The sequence below is a fragment of the Rutilus rutilus genome (genome assembly GCF_951802725.1).
Source record: "Rutilus rutilus genome assembly, chromosome: 9".
NCBI classification, from domain to species: Eukaryota; Metazoa; Chordata; class Actinopteri; order Cypriniformes; family Leuciscidae; genus Rutilus; species Rutilus rutilus.
The window spans coordinates 16,329,730-16,347,829 of NC_140223.1; the positions used below are offsets into that span (position 1 = coordinate 16,329,730).

Consider the following 18,100-nt stretch of genomic DNA (forward strand, 5'->3'; position numbering starts at 1 on the left):
TAATTGATTTGACAGCACTAATAATACTATTACACATCCATCCATATATATATATATATATATATATATATATATTTTTTTTTTTTTTTTTTTTTGAAGGTTTGGGTAAGTAGAATAAGTTGACATGTAGTTGTAAACAGTTACTTATAGTTAGTAGAATGTCTAATGTGGAACACTGAAAAAAAATGTTATCAAGTATTATGTATTTATTTAAAATAATAAATATAAAAGCAAAATTCACAAAGTAAAACAAATTACACTTTTTGTCAGGCAGAAACAGAATTCTCTAGTGAGCGTTTACTGAATAAGTGTCATCACACTTGTTTGTGATCAAAATTGCCCCTCTGTCTCCCCACTTTATGCATATGGCTAAACCTAAAACAGCTCAAATGGCCAGCTCGAAGAATGCTATCAGCATCTCACACTATCTTATGTTATACAAACATGGCATCAAGAATCCCATAAGAACAAGCCAAATGTTTTGTCCGTGTGCTTCGTGATCTGCCGTGTAGCATGACTCACTGTTTATCATGCAGTGTACGTGAAGGCACAGACAGCATTCGCATGTTTGGTGTCATTACAGCTCTGAGTCATCTGTTAAAATCAGTGTGCTTGATATTGGCGGCGAGGGTGAACACAGAGAAGGAGGGATGGAAGGAGAGACTGAGGGAGGGACGGTGGTTACCTGTGGTAGCTGCAGGCTCAGGTGAGGTTTTGAAGGTCAGGGTGCCTGGCTTGGACTTGCCCTGCTGGTTCTCTGCCACCACAAACACATCATACTCAGTGTCCCATTCCAGACCGGTCAGCATTATGTACTCGCTCACGTTGGGAAGACGCATCTCAGGCTTCCAGTCGGGGTCTTCCCTCTGTGTACCAAAAAGCAGCCATGAAACGATCACAAGGTTGCAAAAAAAGAAAGAAGGAAAATATTAAATATAATCTATTTATTTATTTTGAACACTCACAGCTTTGTATCTGACCAAATAATGGGTGATTGGAGACCCTCCATCGTCTTGTTTGATCCATTTTACTTTGAGAGCATTGCCTTTGAAGTGCAGAGTTCCCTCGAGTATAGGAGGACTGGGTTCTCCTACAACAACAATCCAGTTACAATGACGTGAGAAAACGCGCCATAACTTAAAGGGATAGTGCACCTAAAAATTTAAATACTTAATTTACTCATCCTCATGTCGTTCCAAACAAATGAGACCAAAATATTCAAGACCAAAATCACCCCACAAATCATCTGTGTATCAAGCAAGCTTCTGTTTACCATATTTGATCAATGTTTCGTTTATACGTGAATAAAATCCTAAATTAAATCTGTTCGTAATTTAAAGTGATTGGGTCTCTTCAGGGAACACTAGGAATATGTGGATTGATTTTACGATGTCTTTATGAACTTATTAAAGCGTCAAAGTTTTGGTGGAATGGACTTTAAATGGAGGGACAGAAATCTTTCAGGTTTTTCAATACAATTATATTAGTGAAAGTCTAATGGGTTTGGAACGACATGAGGATGACTAAACGACATAAGACAGAATTTTCATTTTTGCATGAACTATTCCTTTAATAAGAAGATATGGAAAAGGAGGAAAGTTCAAGAAAGCAAAATCAGCATTAATCCTTGGTATTATGTGTAGTGTCAGGCTGATACATGTGCAATATTTGGCTATTTTTAGATTACCAGCACTGACCAATAACAATGTCAAGCACGTTGTTAAATGTCAACAGCAGTGTTAAAAATGAACTCAATCTGTCTTGACAATTGTTAAAAAAAATAATTTAACATTTTCCTATATTTCATTTCAGCAATTTCTGTGTACATCTCTTTTGCTGTTAATGAAGCAGCAATGTGTAATTTCCCTGCCAGTAACAACACCAAAAATAAATTAGGTATATTAAAGAGTCCTTCATATGTTACAGTTCAAAAACTCAGATGGTCGATCGACAGTACAACTCATAATAACATTAATAATGCAATAATATTATCAATAATGGCTGAAAATAAAATTCAGCTATTTTCTAATTAATTAAACTATCAACAGATTAATCATAATAGTGGTTGCAGTGCAACTGCAAACTCATGCCATTGATGTTAGAGTCAGAAGTTGACATATGAGGCCAACATCGAAAAATGTACATGCCGCAGCTTTAAACTGTATTATGCATACATCAGCATTATACCAGCTATTGGCCACCCAGGTCCGTAGACATCCATTCTGGCCAATGAAAAGCCAGTCGACCACTAATTACAGGTATTAACTCTCATAAATCTTAGCATCCTACACACCAATGATTCCATTTAGGCAAGTAATAGAATAATATGACACATGGTGCTTGGCTGGGCCTCCTTAGATGAGTAGGCTGATATTTGGAGGTCACGGTGAACTGTGAACATCCCTATAGAGCATTCATGTGTACAGTATGAGTGCACTGTGAATTGGGAATATTTCAATGGTGCTGTTCACTGAGGCCTCTCCTTCACGGGCCATCATGATCCATTTCATTTTAATGACCGGCGAATGCTCGTTTGATTCACTACATTAGTTTGACGCCGCAGAGTGACACGTAACAACATTGCAGGCAGAAGCTACGCGTGTTCATGGTGGATTGAAAAATGAAGGCATTTTACTCTCATTAAGGGAGTAATTAGCTATTAGCCTGTACGAGGAAGACACTTTCATTCACACAACCTTTCTTTTCAGGTCTTTTTTCTTTCATTTTGTTAGGTCCACTCAGTCACCGGTTACCCTGATTTAAACGATCAGCACTTAATTCTGTCTATGCTGTAGTGAAATAATCAATGTCATCAATCAGTTGCTTCACTTCTCCAATGGAGGAGGATACATATTTTCAGAGAGGTACACTACACATCTAATTGTCTTTGGATCTGCTACAAAGCACCATAACCGCAAAAACTAAACGAGATGCAATAAAAACGCAGTAATTAATCTTAATGTGTTACGAGGTTATAAAAGTGCACACATAAAATGGGAGAAGCACCACTTCCTGTGAGCTTTGTGTGAGTAGTCACAATCCCAAACTATCAGCTCAGTTAACAAGCAGATATTCTACTCGACTGACAGTTTAAAGGGTCATCAATAAACACTCATCTCTTTAATAATGAAAGCGCAGCACTGCATGATTAATTCCATCCTCCTTAGCTATCTGTCCCTACAGGATACAGTTAATGAAATAATCATATACACAAGGGAGCAAACAGCAGTAAATTAAATGACTAAAAATAAAAGTTTTACACGTTTGCAAATTCACTTTTAATGATATTCTTTGGGGATTTCACCAAGAATTAATTGAGCCGTTTATTTGCACATGCTGCCTGTGTTGTTTTAGCACCTGATTCGGGAAAGGCATTATGTAAATTGGGTAATGAGCAAACACGCCCTAAAATGACCCAGTTTGCAGGCTGGTTCTGAGTGCTAGGTTGCAGAATTGGGCAAAATTCACATTTGAAAAAATGTTGGCATTTGAATCGGCCACACTCACAGGAAGTTGAATTGGAATGACAGGAAAATATGGTTGGTTGGTGTGCTCTTATGTGTGCGTGTTAATGTTTATATGTGAATAAAAGCCTCAATTAAATCCAATCATCATTGCAACCATGTCTTAACTTGGATCAAATGAATTACCTGCTCAAAAATATCTATATTTGTGTTCCAAAAAAGAATATAAGTCTTATGAGGGTGACAGAATTACGTGCCATGACAGAATATTCATTTATAGGTGAACTATCCCTAGTGAACCTATACCAAAATGTAATTAAAACATATTTATTTCATACTAAGATTACTAAAAATCCATTGAGACTTACTGATATAAATATTTGGAGTACTTCTTTATTGCAATGCACAATGATATTAAAACAATGTGTTTTACTATCACTATTAGTAAGGATAGTATGATCTCTGTACAGTATAATATCAGTCTTTAAATGCAAGTTATTTAAGGTGGACCTAAAGTATACTTGCAATAGTTGCACTTTTGCACATATCTCTAGTTGGACCTCAGAACTACTTCTGGATAACTAAAGTGCATGTAGTATAAAATTAGTTGTTCCAATTTAGCAGACTTTAAGTATATCAGTTTAGTATACCAAAAGTGCAATTGCAGGGTATTTATTTTAAGTATTTGTAGTATACTTAGCATAAAATAAATGCATTTCAAATACATTTTAGTATATTTATTTTTCAATAGATTACTTTAATTTAAATATGCATGGCACTGCTTCAGTGCAGGTATCACCTGGTTAAACTGGATTGCATATGGTTCGTGAATAAAATGCAAAGTGGTGCAACTCATTTTTGCTCATAAAAAGACAAGCAAAATGCAGCCCAACATACTCCAATCATGGAAACATCGTAAAACCTATATAAATAATCAAGGTGTGTATGCTAAATAAGCAACTGTGCAATGAAAAGAAAGTTGCAAGAGTTTTCTGTATATACAGAGTCATCGTGAAATTTACATGCAGGTAAAAACAACCAGAACATCAAAGGACATAGTTTGGAGAGGAGGGGAGGAGCCCTGTAAAAGGTTCAAAAGGTATGTTGAAAGGAAACGTGGTACTGCGAAAGTTACTGAAACATGCTTGAAACTGGAGAATAAATAAACCATTGGAATCAACCACTTGCAGCGTCTACTGTAGCATTTTTAGGGATTTCCTAATTTGGAAATAATTGTACAGTGGTAGCAGCATATCCAAAGCAGCACAAGATGAAAGGATGTCAGTCTAGAGAGTATGTAAACTCGCTGCTTGTCAAAATGTTTAGACTGAACATAAAAGACTGAGATTGTCGTACCCAGCGATCACCCTGGGGAAATGTTTTTCAGCTCCAGAGCGTTTGATGTCATTTCCATGGTTGGCAGGACACGGCATCAACTTTTTTTTAATTTTTTTTTTTTTACTCCATATTCACCACGGAAGATAATTTGCGCAGTGGTTGCTCAAGGGTAACAGTCTCCGTTACAAATTGGGAATGGATGAATTTTCATGACCTGTCTGAGGGGATTTAATTCTAGAAATGTGACAGGAGTGAGTTATAATGGCTGGTTAGGGATGAATGCAGTGATCCTGATGTGAGTGAGGGATAATCCTGTATATGAGAGGATGAAGCTAGGCCAGAGTGTTTACCTTCTGCTCATCAGTGTGGATGACATCACCAGCACCATGCAAGCCACATGACACAGTCACATCATATGCACGCACATGATTGGTTGAAAGGAAATTGGAAGAGGTTGCATGAAAGATACAAAAATACAGACACAAATGTAACTATGTAAAAAAAAAAAAGTCAAGGGTTAGAACAAACTGCAGAGAAACATAAAAACCAAGCAACTTAAAATGGTTTTAAATCACAAAGATCACAACATTGAGCACAGAAGCAGAAACACACTGAGCAGGATTTCCTCTGAGAGATTGAGCATATGGTCTGCGTTTAAACAACTGAAAAGCTAAAACTAGTATATATTTACATATTCTAAAGATAATGTGAGTGGTACTTGGCTTTTACAAAACATGCAACATAAGGGTGTTCTGCTATGTGGCTGTTATATTGTTCCTATTGGTTGTCAGCATGTTGCCATGTTCTTGGTGGTTGCTAAGTGGCCCTTCTAGATGGTTTCTCAACTCAAAAAGGGCCCACTCCAAAATGACATTCTTTTCTTTAGATATGGCTTGGTTCCCTTTCTTAAAAGGTTAGTTCAGCCAAAAATGAAAATTTACTCACCTTCACGTTGTTCCAAACCCGTAAGATTTTCGTTTATCTTCGAAACACAACTGAAGATTTTTTTTTTTTATTATAACATCTGAGTCATTTCTGTCCCTCCATTGACAGCTAAAAAAAAAGTTCACAGAGATTATAAAACTAATCCATTTGAATTGAGTGATTTAGTCCAGATATTCTGGAGAAAACTCACTTTACTTGTTGAAAAGATTTAATTTAGGCAATAATAATTTTAATTTTGATCAATTTTTAATAAAAATTCTATCTGTTCATCATATAAAAATTTGGACTAAACCGCTCAATTCATAAGGATTAGTTTTACAATCTCTTTATGAACTTTTTGAAGCGTCAAAGTGGTAGTTGCGTAGCTGTCAATGGAGGGACAGAAAGCACTCAGATTTCATCAAAAAGATCTTCATTTGTGTTCCAAAGATGAACGAAAGTCTTACGGTTTGGAACGACATGAGGGTGAGTAATTAATGACAGAATTTACATTTTTGGGTGAACTATCCTTTGAAGGATAAGTCCTTATGGGACATATACACCACCTGTTTTATCATCTGCCATGCGAAAAAAACCGTATTGCTTATTAAAGTTGTAACACTCTTTTTGCCACATGATTTGAGGTATTATTCATGTGCTCAGCAAAAACTTGTTCAAATTCTATAAGTGCAACTGTGATAGTGATGCTTGCTTTAGAAAACACTACTAAAAAGTTGACAAATCATATTTCTCAATGAAAAACAGAGGAAACACTGAAGTATTCATATAATACTGGGGGATCGTGCATTAGTTTTTGGACAAAGCATGTGATACATTAAGCACATAACAACATATAAAGAAATATTCAAAGTTGATCAACTTCAAATACTTCACGTGTACTAATAATTGGATTTACTGTGTGTTGCCTAGAGATAAAGACATGTGGAGGCATATTTGCAGCCACAAAACCCCATAATGATGTAATATAACTCTTTATATTACATACAGAAGGATCTTTATGGTTTCTGGTTTAATATAATACAATAATAATGAAGAGCATCATTCAGCTGCATAACAAACCTGTGTCCTCAGTATGAAAATGAAAAATCCCATCTAGGGAGCATATGAAAAAAGAAAATGTTCACTTTTATTTAGTTTGATAACTGTATCTGAGGAAACAACTAGCATATTAACTTAAAGACCCCATGAGAACATATGACAAGTTTTCTTTAATACCTTTCGTTTGGTTTGATACTAGGGAGGGACATTCTCATTCTAAAGAGCATTTGACTGGACAAAAATGTTAATTTGTTGTTAATTTGCTCAACTTTTACAATAACTGCTCTCATCCTAAACATGGACTTAAAGCCACTCAACTCTCATTTTGATTTCATGGGGTCTTTAAATCCTACAACTACTAGACATTCTATTAACAAATAATAAAATGTAAAAAAACTAAAAAAAATTATAAATGATTATGATGATCACAAGGATCACATGGTAAACACTTACTTGTGTAAGAATAACCTAAAGGATTCCGTGTAAAAAAAAAAAAAAAAAAAAACACACAAATGGGAAACAAAATAGGAGAAAATCACATACAATGACAGGATGAAAAAAAGAGAAGTCTGAAAATGTCAAAGGGTCAAAGCCGGTAACAAGATTAGACAGAAATACTTTCTCATCACTCATACATTACCTGCATTATGACTCATTACCTGAGTCATTACTCTCTCACACTAAATGGGTTTTGTTTCATGTACTGACAGGAAATAAATCCCAGTGTACAATGTGTTGAGTGCATTATGTTGTCACGGCATCTCTGGAAGTCCAAAACATCCCGCTGATCACACAAACAACCACCAGGAGGAGTAAGAGCGTAGATGTGTGTGGTGTGTGAATGTGATGAGAATATCAACACAAATCACAGAAATATTCTCACTCAGGACATTATATTCTGCCAACATTCTACAAAACATCAATAAAAATCAATCATAAAAACACGCACAAATGTAGTGTGCATTGTTATGATTGATTTTTATTGATGTTTTGTGGAATGTTGGCAGAATTTTATGTCCTGAGTGAGAAGATGATGTTCTGTTCTTACCAGTCAGAATTCTAATAGATGAATCCATTATTGATGTAAGAAATCATTTATGTAAGGTGTGACCAGTATATATATGTACGAGTATATATACAGCATGAATATGCTTAGCAGCAGTAAAACTGCCAAGCATATATTTATATGCAGTGATTTACAAATGCATCACGACCATTAACCAATGTTCTCAATGCGCTGAATTACAAATCTTACTTTATTTTTAGTCCTCTGTGATCTTTATTTCTATCCACTGGAGGTCACAATTGGCTATTTTTAATATGTCCAAATTTTTTTTATTTTTTTTATTCTTGTCAAAAATAATAGAAATGTGCTGAAGAAGTTCTTAGTACATCCATAAGCTTCGACCAATAAATGATTAAAATATCCACCTGGTTTCTCTTGATGAATAATAACCTGCATATGGTGCAAACCAATGGATAGAAAAGTGGGAACGGTTTATTGGTTGTCAAAAAGAGGCAGATATATTAAACCACCCAGATATCGCCTAGAAAAGGTTGTCCTTCAGAACTCAGAGAGACGCCATAGAGTGGCTAACAATTACTCTGAAGGAGCGACAGAGTTCAGTTCAGCTGAGAACAGAGTAAAGGTGAGCCAGTCAACCATATCAAGAGCTCTACACGACACTGTCCTGTAGGGGAGGCGGGCACAAAAGAAGGCATTGCTCAGAAAGATGTTTCATGCTGTGCTTCACTGGATTTGTAATTCAGTAAAATGAGAGAATTGTTCAAGGGACTGAAATGTTAATATTCAAACTACTTAAATCATTAGGGCCTACTCTTTAGCACCATGAGCACAAACTGTATCTTTTAGCAACTGCGTCAGCCAAAGACATCACACTAGCTGGTTGATAAGGTTTGTGGGCCGTCACACCACGCTGCACTGCTGTTGTGCTCCTGAGAGAGAGAGAGAGAGAGAAGCGTGATACTCACGGACTTGCTCGGTTTTGAAGACCAATGACGGGCTGCTGTCGCCTTCGCCCTTGCCGTTGATGGCAGACATCTTGACTTCGTAATCGTTTTCGGGTTTAAGGCCGGTGACTGTGACTGAATTCAGTCCTGCTGGGAAGCAGCGAGAAGCAGATTTAATCATAAACCCATTCATTAATTCATAAACAACAGAATGCAAGTTAAATGGGCAATGCTAAACCTTGCCACAGAACATGGCGGAAATACAGTTGAAGCTATGGGCAGTGATGCTGACATTCAATATCATGGTGGTTAGTCTGTCCTCATTTACTCACCCTCATGTCATTCCACACCTCTATGAATTACTTTCTTTTGAGGTAAAGAAGATATTTTCGAAAAATTTTGGTAACCAAATAGTTTTGGTTACCATTGACTTCCATTGTAAAAGAACATTTACATTCCTCAAAATATCTTCTTCTATATTACACAGAATAAATAAAGTCACACAGGTTTGGAATGACACGAGGGTGACATCTGATCACAATTTTCATTTTTGTTGATCTATCCCTTTAATATATTACATGGTCCATGTTATTACTACTGGAGCATTCATGAAACATGAGCAGAATGCATTTCTAACAAATTGAATGTAAAACCATTTGGTTTCCCTCCAAGTGTCCTTGCTACAGTGTAATTAACTGTCAAAAAAAAAAAAAAATTCACGGTAACACTTTATTTTACAGTGTCCTTGTTACATATGTTACATGAGTACTTACCATAGTAATAATAGTAAATTATGCATAATTAATGCAACTAACCCTCAATCAAATCCTAATCCTACCCTAACCCTAAAGTAAGTACATGTAGGCCCGGTTTCACAGACAGGGCTTAGACTAAGCCAGGATTAGACCATAGATCAATTAGGACATTTAAGTAATTTTTATAAACATGCTTAGAAAAAAACATTACCGATGTGCATCTTAAAACTAAAAAGGCACTGATATATTTTTAAGATCAGTCAGTGCAAGTTTATTTCAGTGGAAACAGCTCAGACTTACATTTTAGTCTAGGACTAGTCTTAAGCCCTGTCTGTGAAACCAGGGGACAGTTGCTTAATATTACTCAGTACTTAAATATATAATTACACTGTAACAATAACACCTTAAAATAAAGTGTAACCAAAATCACTGAGTGAAATTGTGAAATAGTGAAATGTACTTACTATAGGGGTAAAGGTTAGGATTAGGGTTTGGTTTTGGGTAAGTTGAATGTAATTATGCATAATTTACTGTTACTGCTATTTAAGTATATGTGACGTCTAACGAGGACAGTAGCTAGGTTTCCATCCACCCATTTATATGCAAATTTTGGGATATTGCAAAAAAAAAAATCTGAATGGAAATGACAAAATGAGCATAAATTCTAAAAATGTGCATAAAAAAAACCAAACCTCAAACCAATTGAGGCGGATATTTTATTTTTTTATCCAAAAAGACATGCGCATACTGTAAACTATGACGGAAACTCATTTATCAAATAAATCCTTCAACGCAACAAAACTTACAGTACGTGACTTTGCCTCAACAGTGGATGTGATTGGATGTTGGTTTGATCATTCTGTAATGCCTGAGCCACAGTCTGTCATCAAAACGATTTGATAAAAATGACCTCCCAGAGCGTCTCGCATGATTGCGTTCCCAAACACCAGGCATAACAACGCAATATAGCATGACAGCGTTTATTGTTATTCATCTATTTGCTCTGAGATGCCAAAAAAGAGCAACAATGGCTTCCACGATTGCACCAATTTCATAGGAAGTGACGATTTTGTTCTGTTGAACACATAGGATAGAACAGTGCTTTTTTTCACAAATGTGTTATGCAATATTCCAAATTTGCCCATAAGTTAAATTTGAAACTTTGGATGGAAACATAGCTACTCTAAAATAAAGTGTTACCAACCATTCTTTTATCAATTGTTTATTTTCTGCTTGTGATTCATGAATAAACCCCATTAAATGCAAACCTCATTCATTACAACAGAAATAACAGATTCTGTCAACAAGTTCTTGAAATAATTGCATAATACTGTACACTTTTATAGCAAGTAGATTTTTCCCTTCAATCCAGTTATAATGTCAAGGTTCTGGCACCCAAAAAAGACAATTTAGTTTATGATCATTTTACTCGAGTAATGGTTGCTGAAAATTCAGCTTTGCCATCAGTTAAAATAGAAAACAGTTTTTTAAATTGTATTAATATTTATTTTTTTATCAAATAAACACAGCCTTAGTGAGCATTTTTAAAAGAGATTTCTTTCAAAACAAAGAAAATATATTACCGACCCCAAATTTTTTAACGGTAGTGTGTTAAAGGTGCACTGTGTAATATTTAGGAGGATCTGTTGACAGAAATGCAATATCATATGCATAACTATGTTTTCAGTGGTTTATAAAAGACCTTACTTAATTGACCTTACGTTATGTTTTTATTACCTTAGAATGAGCCATTTCTATCTACATACACCACGGGTCTTTGACATGTTTCTACAGTGGCCCTAAATGGACAAACGCGTTTCGTCACTATGTTGTTCTATGTGCAAAGAAACTAGCTAAAGTCGGCGAATAAAACACTGACATAATATGAACAAGTAACAATAATATTCGTAATAACATATTTTACTGAATAATTAAGTAAACCTAATTTCTTAATTTATCTTTGTAAAGAAACCTCATTGCTTAACTGGCTACTCTCTGCTGTCTCAGACGACGACATCTTTTCCTGTCGGCCACCGTAACTTCTGTTGGGTGCAATTCACAACCTCACCACCAGATGGCGGTAAAAATTATAACAATTTCCATAATCCATAAAACCATAATTTCTGAACGAATCATCTTATTTTAAAAGTTCTGTTTTCCACCATATAAATCCACTATTAAAGTCTACAAACCATACAGTAGTGTTGATATTCCATATAATACAGATGGCTAACTGCTTCAGTTCATGTGACAGACTTACCGTCTTTCACCTCATAGACTCGCTGCACCCATTTTCCTCGACCAACGGCTCTCCACTCGGCTCGGTACTTGAGCACAGGAACTCCTCCAGTGGACACGGGCTCTTCGAAAAGCACCTGAGCCGTGCTGGAGTACGGTTGCACTTGAGTGATGGCCGGCGCCGAGGGCACATCTGCACCACAGGGGAGACACTTTACAATACGCAGTGGGAAAACTGCACTTTATCAGCTTATGCCCGATAATACGGCTGATTGTGCCGCTTTGTGCCGAGCAAAAGTTTACACAAGGAAAATTTGAGCTATTGTATTGCACTTTATTGAACAAAGGCGAGAATTGCAGGTAATTACAAAAATACAGTACCTGGAAAGCAAAAAGCATCCAAACACTCAATGTCAATGCGATTATTCTACCGCCATAAATGATTAAATTGTGTACATTTTGAGATCAATACAGAGAAACAGACCAGCTGGTATCATGATGAACTCTCTGGATTCGGTCCCAATCTCATTGGAGGCAGTACAGTTGTAGTTGCCAAAGTCGCTCTGAGACTCTGGACTGACCTGGGACAGATCAAATGAATGCATTAACCTCTAGTCTCCATCTCATCATTTATCTTTTAAACGTGCATTTTACCACTGTCATTCCATTAGATGTGTATTTACTCCTGACAGTGTGCTCACTGTGCTAAAATAAAATATAAGACACATAGGCTGCAGTAGTGCCCTACAGCAACCCTACCCCTTCCTGGATAAAGCTCAGAAACAGGTCCAGGTCACATTTCACCCCAAAACCAAAATAAATAAACTAGGTGCAACACTGCAAACACAGAAAATTAAGCTCGTTTTTAAAACCATTAAGAATGTAGATAACGAATGAATCATTATATTTGAAGAAATATTTGAAGTGAACCTGAATCTTCATAGTCCCAAGACAGGCTTCATTAATTGTAATGTAATGTAATGTAAACATATTTCTTTCTTTTGATTTAGGGGTGAAATATAACCAGCCCATGTTCTTCGTCCAGTTTTGTTCGATTTCCCCTCTGGGTTCATGTGTACAGTATTTGGAATGATTATGTTCTTAGGAAGGCGTCTGTGTGGGCCGTACCTCCAGGTAGCTGGCGGAAGGCCTGTTGTAGATCTTGATATTGGAGGTGTTAGCGTTAGGCAGCTGGAGGCCGTCTCTCAGCCACGTAATAGACACATCGCTGGGGTGAGCCAGCACTTCACAGCTGATGTTGGCTGGGTTGCCCTCCCATGTGTAAACAGCTACTGGTCCCAAGATTTTGGGGGAGTCTGTGATGAAAGGCAAAGCATATACAACTGAAAAACAAACAAACCTGCTGGTAGCACTGGCCCATTATCTACCTACCGCCCGTCTCCATCCGCTAAGGGGGAACAAAGCCTGCGTTCTCATTATCTTTGAAGCCTTAATTCTGAGGATAAGGTGGTAAAAGATCAAAATGTCCATGGCTTAAACATAGAGCTGAGAGCTGAGTGCTGAAAACACAGCACTTTGTGATGTTGAACACATCTGTTCGTGGCAGTACATAAAAGCCAATCACGCTTCACTGGCTTTAAAAAGGCCCCTCCTCCAAGTATTGTCCCTGAATAGCACGCTGGGGGCCGACTGCAGGCTCCCGTGACGTATGTGGTCGGGCCCGCGTTCCCTCACAGACTGTGTGCGAAATAACTGCCAGCCCGCTGAGATGCTGTTCTCACATTCATCAGAGCTTCAGATGTCATTAGTCCCATTACGGCAATACACGGCTGGTACAAATGCACAAAACATGCGAAGAGGGAGGCTTGTAATTTCACAGCATACGTCGCTGCTAATTCGAAAACAAATACAAACAGGCGCAGTGGGGGGAGCACAATGAGAGAGAAAATGGGAGGTAATGTTTTGCTTGCTACTGATTGCAATTAATAACACTGAGGGAAGGAGAGTGCTTCATTTTTGATGTTACAGCAATATACGAATCGTAGAAACAAGTAAATTAGTGCATTTTTGGTCGCCTTAGAAACAAAAACGCCTTAGGATTTTTTTTTTGGTTCACTACAAATATATGCACAGTACTGTACAGTATGCACTGATTTGACTAAACTTCTTGCACTAACAGCCTAGATTTTAATCAAATGAAATATGCTGACGCCATTGTCCTCCTAACCAGGCATGACTCAAGAAAAATAGAAACAATAAATCCGTCTCTTCCATGTAAATCCTAACCATTATTTTACTAACCAGCCTTAATCAGCAACAGGACATTTTGTCAATCAATAGGTTTGAAAATGCATTGGAATAACATCAATATTAGTTTATATAATTTATTAGGGACAATTTATTGATAAAATATTGGTTATCGGCCGATATTAAAGATTTTTTATAATTTATTTACCGGTATTATACTCCATATTGGATATATATTGGCCGATATTGGATATTCAATTGTATATGCTTATTTCTTTTGATTTGTAATATTTTTATCATCTAACATTCACTGAAAGTTAAAAACCATAATTATTACTGAAATTAATATTAGCCATTAGTTATCATGTTATTGGCCATAACATCAAAACATATTGGCATCTGCAAGAATTTTGCATCCCTAATATCCCTTTAATGATTTAAAAGTTCTCCACATGTTTTTGTGGTATTAACAATAAAACAATTATTCGATCAATCATTTTAATGACAATAATGAAAATTCCTCAAAATTGACATCCCTAGACGTCATGTAGAACAAAACCTTGCACTTGGTTAGGACACAGCGTGATTTAAGGCTTTTTCGTATCATGCGTGTCCTGTAGCGGGGGAGGGGGTGATGATGTTGGGGGGGGTGGCTGTAGTTTTGATACATTAACTACCATTCTCTACTGAGTTGCCTTATGCTCTCTGGACTGCAGCCGAGCAGCAGTGCTGCTGTGAATTAAACATATGCCTCTGAGGCATATCCGTGTGGTATCCAACAGTACGTGTGAGTGATAGAAGCTAATGAGGCTACAGATACTATAGACTCACAGCGCACTTCCAGATACACGGGCTGCGACGTCTCTCCGATGGCGTTGCGGGCAGTGCAGAGATACTCGCCGGCGTCTGTGTACTGAGCGTACTTCAGGGTGAGAGAAGACACGCGGGCGTCACTGCGGACCAACACTTCACCATCAGGACTCTGAACACAGAGACAAGAAGGGAAAATTCACTGCAAAATTCATACTTCTTTCAGCCATTAAACTAATAGTCTTCCCTCAAAAGAAAATTCTGTCATCGGTTACTCACCCTCATGTCATTCTAAACCTGCATGGCTTTCTTTATTTCTTGAACCACAGGCTGTCAAACTCCAAAAAAAAGCACCATAAAAGTGGTGGGTACTTTTTATGGTGCTTTTATACTTCATATTTTTTGAGCTTTTGGTCATATCATGCTGTCATTTTACAGAGAAAGGCAACTAGTATTTTGTTTTCACAAGAATGGAAAAAGTCAGATGAATAAATGATGACAGAATGTTAATTATGGGTTAACTATTCCTTTAAATTAATAAACAGGTTTGCTATTATCTTCCTAAATGCGCTATATAGTCCATTTCTAAAAAAATAAAAAAACATTCTCAGAGTCTAAAAATCTTACAAATCTTCATTTTTAAGTATGTAAGACCTGAAACATCTCAGAGAAGCAAACCTAGTAAAAAGAAAAAAAGAAAAAAAAAGGAGCTTTGGTGAACAGCAGCCATAAATAAGAGGCTTTTATGTGCTGAGTCTTTGGAGAGAAGATGTGAGGAGGAACATAAATAATGCAGACCATAAGGTAGGGGAAGCCATTTCTTCAGCGCTGTTACTTCATCAAAACCTACGTCACATGATCTCAGCTGGCTTGGACCATTTTACCACGTCCCAGTGCTCATTTTAAAGACAAGCATAGATCTTAACAAGCCACGCTCGCATCTTCTTTTAGCTTGCTGTTCCACTTAACCTTGTGGATCTTATGAAGATAAGTGGGATCTATAACCAACGTTTCCTCAATGACTGCGCAATTTGCATATAGCAGGGGTGTCAAACACACGGATACAGCCTGTGGAGGAGACTAATCTTGCCCATGGGATGATTTGAGAAAAGAAAAAGAAGAATGTTGTTAACTATTTTGCTTTATACATAAATGTACAATTTTACAAATGTTTAGAGATATATACACTGGAAAACGGAAAAGTACAGATTATATACACTACTGTTCAAAAGTTTGGACTCTGTACGTGTCTCTTATTCTCACCATGGATGCACTTATTTATTTAAAAGAAAATACAGTAAAATGGTACTAGTGAAATGTTATTATGATTTAAAATAATAAAAATATTTCTATTTTAATGTATTTTAAAATTAAATTTTAATTGCGCAGTAAAGAGAAAAACTATTTGCTGTCCATTAAACTGAATACTTGGGCTGAACAGATCTCAGAATGAACTCACTTTCTCTTTCAAACATTCACACACACACACACACACACACACACACACACACACACACACACACGACTGTAATGAGGACAGGAAATGCATTGAAGTTTCGAAGACTTCATCAAGCACAAAATTAGTATTCCCCACTCCACTTGGAAATAAAAAATAAAAAAACTCCTCTCTCTATACATTTCTGGTCAGGCGCTACCCCTCGCACAAACTTTGCTATGAATGAACTCGGCAGAAGCGTCGTGTCAGAGACAATAATTATGCCGGTGTTGTCCCAGGACTAAGTCACGCTTACATAATGCTGTGCCTTTTCATCCAAAAAAACATCCAACAGCCACCCAGCAGAGCTGACTGGGCTAATTGAATAACCCCCTAATGGGAGTGCTGAGACCCGTCCTGCCCACTTCCGGCCTTTTTCCCACAGTTTTCCCTGTCTGCTGCAGTCAAATGGCCAGACCGTGACCCCATGTGCCATGGGACGTGCTCTCATCACTAGACTCTGGTTACTATGTGTTACTGGGGTCAGATCGCAGCCTGTATCTTTGAATCTCTATGGCAAACAGCTATACATTTCAATCAGCACATTCAACTGACTTTATCTTCTAAGATAAAGCTCTATTTATTCATTTGCAACGTGAGAACGCTATATCATTAAAGTTTTAGAGCCATAGTTTTCAGCAGAAAGGTCTTTTTAATAATGCATGCCAGCCTTCTGCAAAGCTTGGATGGAGGTGGTTTGCTCAAATGTCTATTTTTGTCAGGGCGGGAAAGGAAAAGTCTCGGTGTGAACAACAACAAAAGGCATTTTGTGCAACATTAAATACTTAAAGGAAAAATCCATCAAATCACAATAACACCTTTGGGGAAAAAAGGAACAACATGATCAGACATAAGTTTTTTTTTTTTTTTTTTTTTTTTAAACATGAAACCTTGAGAATGCAGCCTTATGATGGCATAATGTAAAAAGAAAATGTCATAATGACTTAATTGATTAGACAGAATGAAAAAACAGCATGCACTGAATAGAAAGTGAAAACTACTACTACATTTCACACTCAGGTGAAACAAAGACGACATCATAACTGATGGATCTGATGAGATTTCAGAGATTTGATCGGATAGGAAAGAGGAGGTTTATGGATTGATGGCTATCTTCATAATTTAGTTTATGGAGTCATGGATATGAAATCTCTACCTTGTGCTGTTCGGGCCGAGTCCAAGAGGCCTGCAAAGAACAGACAAAACAACACAAAGAGGCAAAGCAGTCCTTTAGAAGGAATCCTCTGTTATTGACAACAAAAGCACTGCACAATAAAGACATGTTTACTGATTTAGCATATGGGATAAAAAGAGCAATATTACAAAGTAATGCATATTACAAAAATCTTTATTCAATTAAATTAAAAAGCAGATTAAATATTCAATTGTTTTGCTCTTTTTTTAGCATTACTCATTCAGTTAAACAGACTTGAATAGGCTGGTCATTTATTCTGGTTAAATAAAATGAGCTTACACAATCATACTTTATTGTTCATAAAATAATAAATATAAAAATTCTTGTTGCTTTATGAAAAAGCATATGAAAAAAAGTGTGTTTCTTAATAATTGTAAAAGCCTTGAATTTGAAGTAAAAACAAAAACATTCCTAAAACAAGATAAACTTAATTGAAAAGCAAAACTGTGCAAGATAAGACAACACTTTTTATTTTAAGAGAATACATCTATTATTATGTGTGTGTTTTTATTACACCACAGGATTTTTTTTTTTTTTTTTTTTTCACAAACAAAATGTAGTGAGGTTTAAACAACTCTTACTATCTATAATTTTGCCTCTCAAGAAAAAAACATTTTGTTTTAAGGGTATTTAGATATTTACT

At 36.6% G+C, this 18,100-nt stretch overlaps 1 protein-coding gene across 9 annotated transcripts in view; it reads right to left on the minus strand.

Moving 5' to 3' along the window:
• Window positions 1-18,100, minus strand: part of ncam1b (neural cell adhesion molecule 1b) — a 106,673-nt gene that overhangs the window by 25,186 nt on the left and 63,387 nt on the right. For 3 of the 9 annotated variants that reach the window (XM_084418155.1, XM_084418159.1, XM_084418153.1), the window contains 8 exons: window positions 17,419-17,448; window positions 14,789-14,939; window positions 12,878-13,065; window positions 12,234-12,330; window positions 11,772-11,942; window positions 8,778-8,903; window positions 966-1,090; window positions 686-866 (listed from right to left, as the gene is read on the minus strand). In XM_084418155.1, the coding sequence (XP_084274281.1) occupies window positions 686-866; window positions 966-1,090; window positions 8,778-8,903; window positions 11,772-11,942; window positions 12,234-12,330; window positions 12,878-13,065; window positions 14,789-14,939; window positions 17,419-17,448 (1,069 nt within the window). Of the gene's footprint in view, window positions 1-685; window positions 867-965; window positions 1,091-6,806; window positions 6,840-7,238; window positions 7,254-8,777; window positions 8,907-11,771; window positions 11,943-12,233; window positions 12,331-12,877; window positions 13,066-14,788; window positions 14,940-17,418; window positions 17,449-18,100 lie in introns of all 9 variants that reach the window. The other 6 variants (XM_084418154.1, XM_084418158.1, XM_084418152.1 and 3 more) reach the window with 3 other exon arrangements.